Here is a 9,039-nt window from a genome sequence, read left to right on the forward strand (position 1 = left end):
ACTAACAACTAGCCACCCATCATGGTAACTCCACTAACAACCAGACAAACCCACCATGTTATGTTCTAATCCTACTAACAACTAGCCACCCATCATGGTAACTCCACTAACAACCAGACAAACCCACCATGTTATGTTCTAATCCTACTAACAACTAGCCACCCATCATGGTAACTCCACTAACAACCAGACAAACCCACCATGGTAGGTCCTCTGACAATCATTCAAACCCACATGGTAGCCCCTCTAACAACTATTCAACCCTAGATGGTAGTCACTTTAACAACCAGACAAATCAACCATAGCTCCATTCAATATATTAGCCAGATTTTTATCCTACCAGTGACTAGTTCTGCATTTTTTCTAGTATTTTATGACACAACTTCAGTATTAATTTCTTTTAAACTTGGTTTTTTTAACTCACCCTGTTTAGTTTCCTCAGCATCACTAACTGTATCTAAACCAATCTGTGCTGGGCTAACTGTAGGCGAAGTATCACTTGTTCCATGTTTAACATCAACAGATACAGGTTCTTTATTTATATATGAGTTTTACATCGACAGTCACACGTTTCTTATTTTGATAATAGTTTACCGTCATCAAACATATTCGTTTTTAGTATTTTCTAATCATTAGTCATGGGATTGTTTTTAATCAGATTACCAGTCACATGTTCTTATGTATTTATGTTGTTATTTTTGTATTTCCAGCTTCAAGAACCTTCTCGCGTGTCTCACTTAGTCCTTATGATGTTCCCGGGGCTGCTCGACGTCGGTCCTCTGCCGCTGTTGTAGCTGCCACACCATTTGAAGAAGCACATCAACAGATACAGGTTCTTTATTTTTATATGTGTTTAACATCAACAGATACAGGTTCTTTATTTTTATATGTGTTTAACATCAACAGATACAGGTTCTTTATTTTTATGACAGATACAGGTTCTTTATTTTTATATGTGTTTAACATCAACAGATACAGGTACTTTATTTTCATATGTGTTTAACATCAACAGATACAGGTTCTTTATTTTATATGTGTTTAACATCAACAGATACAGGTTCTTTATTTTTATATGTGTTTAACATCAACAGATACAGGTTCTTTATTTTTATATGTGTTTAAGATGTTAAACACAATAAAAATAAAGAACCTGTATCTGTTGATGTTAAACACATAAAATAAAGAACCTGTATCTGTTGATAGTAATTGATACAAAAACCAGAGCAATCAGTGAGATTGCAAACCCTCACCCTGCCTCATATATTGAATAACGTCAAATTTCACCCTTGAAAACCCTTCTCAAATCCAGAATGATCGAAGATCCAGATCATTTTTTGTAGTGAGATGAGGGGTCTCAACTTTAATGTGCCCATGAAATTTGGGTACAAGTCCAATCACACTTTACAGAGTTATTAACCCAAAATTGAAAAATGCCCTATCTCCCCATTATAAAAAGATGTTTCAAAGTGATCCAGAATCCAGATCTGGACCAAATTTGGGAAGAATTGTTCCACCTTGACTTGAGGGTAATAAGGAACCTGTATCTGTTAATAGTAAACTCTAATGATAATAATATTTTAATTGACATTTATTTGAGAGAAGTATGGGAAAAAAAAATAAGTCTGTAATTTAATGAGGATATAAGTTTACCTGGGATGTGTCTGAGACAGTATGAGAGGCAGGTGATCTGTCCGCACTGATGATAGCAGACTGTTCACTAGATTCTCCTACATCATCATCTTCTACAGAACCCTTTTTCACTTCTTCAACAGCATACTTCAGGTTACTCTTCAAAGTTTGACTCAACAACTACAGGTACAAACACAACAGATGATGATTTAAATTCAATGCTAGACAATAAATTTAAAATGTTTCTTCTAGTCAAGTACTAAAGATCGTAGACAATTTATTCTTGAGATATTACCAAAAGCTCGATTCTTTACACGAGTACTGCTGGTGGTTACCCACCAAACTATTAACATACATAATGTCGCTTATTAACAATTACAAAGATTACTTTCACATGCAGGCACTAGAGGTCACTGTGCAACTAAAGCTGTATTAATGACTATTTGTGAATGTTTTTAAATGATGTTTCTCAGTGGATTTTTTTACTTTATTCTTTGCCTGTTGTTATACGTATTAGGCACATGCATAACGATGAAATATTTTGTACGATAATCATATATTCTGGCAAACTGAAAATTATTTATGTTTCTAGTGAATACAAGTTATTATATTCTAAATATCTTCAAGTTGTAAAAACAAAACAAAAAAAAACTCACAGCATTCAGTCCCTTCTCTCTCACTTCAGAATCGTCGTCGTCAAGAACACTCTTCTTGGGAGATAAATCTAAGTCTAACTCGTCATCGTGAAATTCTTCAAACATTTGGTAATCACCGGAACGTATGGCTAGAAAGGCCCACAACATGCTTTTTTATCAATGTTAAGTTAAGAAATATTTGGTTTATCCCCTAATGGATTTGAGATTTAGATTGGTTCATTTATAAATAGTACAAACAATAATTTGAAATGTAAAATAAATAAAAGTTTGATTAACTTTTATTTCAGATTAAACATTAATTTTATATAACTATTCAAACTATTTTATTTTTATAATTTATCCCAACTTAGTGTTATAAAGAACAAAATTTATAATATTTTTACCAAAAAGAAACGAGTCTTGTAATAAACAGATCCAACAAAACACATTATAATTTAAGCACATTTGAGAAATACATAAACATGGCAACACAAACGGAAAGGAAGGTCGTTTAGAATTATCTTTAAAGTGGAGAAAAAATTTCAATTGTTCTTAAAAAAACCATTAAAAATACTTTTTTTTAGGAAGTATACTAAGGTCTTTGCTATTAGGATAAAATTATCTAGGAAAAGCAGAAGGCAGTTCTTTACTGATTTTCAATTGCAACTTAAAAAATGTGGTGAATGCCAATAACCAAAAAAAAAAAAAAAAGTAAAAAATGTCAAATAAACCTAACATAAGAAGCTAATAATGGGAACCAAGGAGATTCGTGTAGTTTTGTTATAATAATTTCAACACAAACTGTTAACCACTCTCTTTATAACAAGCACTTCAATTGCTGGCAACTGAAATCGAACACAAAAGAACTAAAACTAGATCATTTCTCTTCAAAACAAAGAAAGGAATGGCTATTTCTTCTTTAGCTCACCTTGACAGGTAATTGGTAATAGATGTGATAATTACAAACGACCCCGAACACCAACGTGCTCAAGGAGACATATTCCACACCACGCAAATAAAGACACAAAACATAACAATAGAGAAAAAAAAAAAACGAACACAGAATGTGGAATTATGACAAAACCATGAACTACACAGAATTCGTGAACATAAAGACAAATGTTAGATTCATGCTGAACTCAAACAGAAGAAACTGCATGCTTCTGGAAGTTTCTAACACGTTCTTACAGTAAAATGTTTAGAAGGAACAAGTGATCCAATAAGTGTTTAGTTACATGCTTCATGAGATGAAGGGACTAGGGAAACAGCTGATCGCCGAGAATAAGTACGGCGGGGTGGAACTGGGTGGTGAACCCACCCTTGTGGATGAGCTGGTATGCCTCCTGGATATGGTGTCTGAAAGAAACCTTGTTGGGCTACATTGGTGGCAACAGGGTAGGGAGGGGGAGAAAACACTGAACAGGAATCTTCTGATGGCGAGAGTACCCGTCCTTGAGCAGAATGATGAAGGTGATGAGACGGTTCGCCCATGGAAAAACGTGGTTCCATGTAGCTCTCTAGGTATGTGGTGAATGCTGCTGAGCTGGGGGACAGGGTGGTACGTGGTGGGGAGGGAACCAATGGAGGAGGAGAGACAGGCTGTTCTGTTTGAGGAGAAGTTGTGGCTGAGTACAGAGGAGTGGAGTAGGAGCCAAACTCTGCTCCTAGAGAGCCAGGAGACAGTGAGGAGAAATGGAATGATACGTTAATAACAAACATGACATACACAAAACATCCGTTTCAAAGCAAGAAAATAATACCTTGAAACATCTTTTACACATTCAACGAGAGCATAGAACATTTATTTGTAAATATCAACATTATTAACATCAAACATTTACATGTGACTACCAACCAAATCCTACAGAAACACATTTATTTTATTTAAATATCGTACAATGCATTTTACTTAAACAGACGTACACAATGTTCACTAGCAATGCAGTTCACAGTTACACGTTAACACTGACCATTTAAACATATTAATATAAAGCAAACCGATTATATTAAACTGCAAGAAACAAATACAATAGCCATTATTCTACTGCAAAACCTATATCTGTAGAATTGTTACTGTGTCTCAAAACTAATCCCGGCTTTTGTTATCGTGTTACGCCAATAAACAATACTGCGTGTACAGCTTTAATTTGGAACAATATAAGGAACAACAGTTGTTGTCTTTCTGACAATGATTCCCGACACATGCAAGGTTAGAAACATGTCAGTTAATATCACACGTCACAAAAGCATTTGACATTTTTTTTATTGTTTCCCGACTTTCCTTAAAGTCGAAACTAAAAACAAAAAGCATGGCCATTTTTTGCAAGACACTGATTTAATAGGCATACCACTTCGGAATTCACCATGTTTTTCAATCAGTCTAGGCCTAACAACATTGCTGACTTTTCTGTCGAGTAAAGGCCTGCTAACACTGCCACCAACTAGTTCACAATGTTCAACGTCATCATTTGTTTCGGAACCTGATCGTTTTTTCAGTGAAAAACCCAAGGTAGTGTATGAACTTTTTACAGAAATTATAAACACCATATTTATAAAAACAGAAAATAACTGCCGTTAACCTTTTAGGCTAACATTTCATAAAATAAAATAATGAACTTAAATAGCAACTAACAAAATGTTTCTCTTCCTACAGAAAGGAGTATACAACATTAGGGATCAGTAGTTCACACATACCCGCATCAAACAAAACTGGGGAGATTTAAATAGCTTATCAAAACAACCAATCAAGATAAGTTTCGAGACTACAGATGACCCTACTCTGTCGAAGAAATGAAGTAAAAGATATAACAATAATTCTGTGAAGCAGGTTTTATAGTGGCATCTTTTTCGTGTACTAGCTCACACCAGCTTCGTTTTTTTTAAAAAAAAGAACTGACACGTTCTTTAACTTCATTAGTTTTCTGCACAGTATACTTGAATCCTAACTTTGAGTTACTGAAGAAACTTATAATTAAAATACTTGTTATATTTCTAGGCTAATTTTAACCATTAATTGTTAAATGTTGTAAGAATATATATCACGTTGCTTCTTAGAGAAATATGATAAACACTTATTATAATAACAAGTCATTCTCTTGGTCATTAACTCAACACATCCACTTTTGAGAACCGGTTGATAACGCAGTCAAAGGTATCAAAAGTCTACCATTTAATGTTTTTTGTGTAACTTTCCACTTCAGATAGAATTATATTCACATCAAGTTCTAAGCTACAGAAAAGACAAGCACTAGTATGAAAATAGCATAAACATATAATTAAGTTTGACAACCTTACTAACCCTAAATAGATGAAGCGGTTTACGATACGTAACATCTTAGAATTTGTTACAGGTCTAATAAACTGCCTCGGGCTAATGAATGTGGCTTCGTCAGCCGTATCGAATCAACGAGAAAACAGTTGAATAGTATATTATGGTAAAAATAGGAGTACAAAAAAAAAATTAAATTACCGGTATACCATACTTTGAGTGTTATGATAGGTGGAATCAGATGCTACAAACACCTACAGAGGTCGTTACAAAGCTATATATTTTCAATAAAAAAATGACAGAAGACCTTACAAGAACAGTGCAGTCAACAGTAGTCTGGTCTACAGAAGATACTTTTTATGCTGTTACAACACGTACTTAATACAAATTAAGCAAAGAAAACTATAAATAAACTAATCCCTGACATGATTGGTGATCAAAGTAAACTGGACAGGGGTTGTTGTTGTTGTGCAGTTACTTATAATGAATAACGTGTAACAAACTTATATGTGCACAATAACCTAAACAATTAATTTGTATATTTAATAAATACGAACATGTTTTGTATTATTGTAGTACAATGAGAAATTTCATCTCAAGTGCAGAGTAACACGAAACATACGAACATCACAACTTAGAACTTTTCTGACTTACAGCCACTTTATCCTGCTGTATTCAACAGATATTATATACTAGCTGTTTCGCATTAAATAACCTAATTAATAAATGTTAGGAACAACAAGATCCTTGACACTGCCGAGAGCTGACTTTAAGCTTCTTAATCAGCCAGTAATTAGTGTAAAACTCTTAAACACTAGATGGGATTAAAGGTATTTCTCTAACAATGCTAAGTAAAAAGTTGCTTACTTATATATATGCCCCTCCCCACATTAAATAAAATTTGTGGTTTGGCACCACTGCTTAAAAACTGTTTATAGTTGACTTTATTTTGTTGATAACATTAAACATGAAAGTACCTTACTGTATATAATTAACACAACAGTATCTTTACTTATGTTGGGTTGTCTACTGCTTCTCTTATCAGATGTTTATGTAAGCAACAGTATCTTTACTTATGTTGGGTTGTTTACTGCTTGTCTTATCAGATGTATATGTAAGCAACAGTATCTTTACTTATGTTGGGTTGTCTACTGCTTCTCTTATCAGATGTATATGTAAGCAACAGTATCTTTACTTATGTTGGGTTGTCTACTGCTTCTCTTATCAGATGTATATGTAAGCAACAGTATCTTTACTTATGTTGGGTTGTCTACTGCTTCTGTTATCAGATGTATATGTAACCAACAGTATCTTTACTTATGTTGGGTTGTCTAGTGCTTCCCTTATCAGATGTATATGTAACCAACAGTATCTTTACTTATGTTGGGTTGTCTACTGCTTCTCTTATCAGATGTATATGTAACCAACAGTATCTTTACTTATGTTGGGTTGTCTACTGCTTCCCTTTTCATCCACAGATTTTTAATTTTACTCTTTCAATTAAGTTTAAAAACTTGCACTGCACGAAAACAAGACTTGAATTCCACATACAACAGAATTATCCATGCATTTTTGTTGACTTACCACCATTTCAATGCCATCTGTTTACAAACCTTGAATATTGGTTTAAGCCAAAGCTGAGGGATTTTTAGGCCTACGTATACTTTACTGCCTATTTCTATATTTCTTCATCTAAAAGTTAATACATATTAAATTGTGTAAACCAATTTCCAAACATTCCATCCATTAAATGAAAAATATTTCAATGTCATAACCTTAAAACGTACCAAACATAACATCTATATCTCTGACAGTAATTAAAACAATAAGCCATAATATTTCTACTTTGAGCATTTTTTGGATGGATGTGTGATAAAAACATCAAAAACAAATTCATACAAAAATGATTTTTTAAACAAAAACAATATAAATTAATATTCAGATGTTCATTAAATAAATACAATTTAACAAGCAGTACTCTGGAGAAATATCAAACACAGTTCATTTTAACAGTTAACACCAGACAATAGTGTCTTAGCTTACCACGGAAATGGTCTTCAGGTTCCTTGTATTTTCCTCTGGTCTTCTGTTGGTGTGCTCTGATTCTATCCATCTTCATCTTGATCTTCTCCATGATCTCCTTCTCTGCAACCTGCTGTTCCTGAACTTCTTTCATTTGGATTTCATTTATGAGTTCAGCTCCTCTAGTGTGCAAAATAAATAAAGCAAGTTGATATTCTCATACAATAAACTTAATGTTGACTATAAAACAGAACAAAAATTTAAACTATCACTTTTATAAAAACTATTTGTCCAGTGATCACGTTTTAAACCCAGGTAACAGAAAGTCTTGTATATCCACAAAACATCATATACAACTACAAGAAATCCTTAGTTATTGAAAACAAATTTTAATTATTAGAGAGAACCTGAGTTTGGAACTAAATAAATACCGTCTATATTGCTTTAAAAATATCATAAAACACCGAGTGCAGGACTTGTTTGTACTGGGTGCTGTTACTATTCATCATCAATGTAGGCCTAGGATACAAAGGTAGTATTTTGACAAATATATTTTGGTCAAGCTCCATTTCTATTTAAAAACTAAAGTTTGTTTTCAATAACAATAGAGTTCTTGTCTTAATATACACAAATAAAAAAAAGACCTTTTGTGATCTTAATAGTTTTCTGTCACAAAACTCCTAGATAGTCCTACACTGAACTACTGACGAATCTACAAATGTACATTGTGACTGTTGCACAAATACCTCTCAGAAAATTTGCCCTGCTAGCCAGACAGACAGCCGTGCCCTTATAAAAAAAAGGGGATTCTTCTTTCAGGATTATAACTAACATTTCCACGTGGCTCTTTAAAACACACACACAAGAAGATAATGGTAAATGAGTAAAACTCACCTGGACGCTAACATCTGTTGAGCACGGATCTCTCTCACCAAGTGCTGAAAGTAAAAGCTACAAAAAAGTCTCTTCTGCAAAAGTAAAAATCCAAAACAAATACCATCCCACAAAAGTCCAGCCTCATCAATAGGAACGGTACAGTCTTCTTCAGGTATCTGTTTGTTTATGTCTGAGGAATTAAGTAAAATATATTAAATAACAGGAATATGAAAACAATGGTATTAAATGAAATAAGAGGTGAAAAATAAAAATAGCTTAAAAAATCAGTTTACTCATGTATAACCAATATTTTAAAGCATTCAAAAAATGAATTTTTAAACAAAATTGCAAAAAAAGTGACAATTTTTAGAAAGCAATGGGATTTCAAATGTAATCTTGTTTTTATTCTTATATACCACAAATTCAATGTTATATGGCAGAAGTGTATATATTGGCTGTTGTTAATTCTCCTTGAGCTTAAAGTTTTTAAAAATTTATTTATGAATTTCAATCGTATCTCGTTTCACTTTCATGTATAGAGACAGTAAGAAAGATTTGATGTATCTTTGTTACTCCTTCTCATAAATCTTTCTTACTGTCTGATGTATC

General features: G+C 33.2%; 1 protein-coding gene across 1 annotated transcript in view; it reads right to left on the minus strand.

The window, feature by feature from the left end:
• Window positions 1-1,629: 1,629 nt before the first annotated feature.
• LOC106476697 (piezo-type mechanosensitive ion channel component-like) overlaps window positions 1,630-9,039 on the minus strand; it is an 11,866-nt gene continuing 4,456 nt past the window's right edge. The window contains exons 5-8 of the mRNA XM_013937331.2: window positions 8,449-8,620; window positions 7,576-7,736; window positions 2,286-2,413; window positions 1,630-1,809 (exon numbers count right to left, since the gene is read on the minus strand). Of these exons, the coding sequence (XP_013792785.2) occupies window positions 1,630-1,809; window positions 2,286-2,413; window positions 7,576-7,736; window positions 8,449-8,462 (483 nt within the window). The 5' untranslated portion in view covers window positions 8,463-8,620. The remainder of the gene's footprint in view (window positions 1,810-2,285; window positions 2,414-7,575; window positions 7,737-8,448; window positions 8,621-9,039) is intronic.

This window comes from Limulus polyphemus, unplaced genomic scaffold (genome assembly GCF_000517525.1).
Source record: "Limulus polyphemus unplaced genomic scaffold, Limulus_polyphemus-2.1.2 Scaffold11264, whole genome shotgun sequence".
NCBI lineage: Eukaryota > Metazoa > Arthropoda > Merostomata > Xiphosura > Limulidae > Limulus > Limulus polyphemus.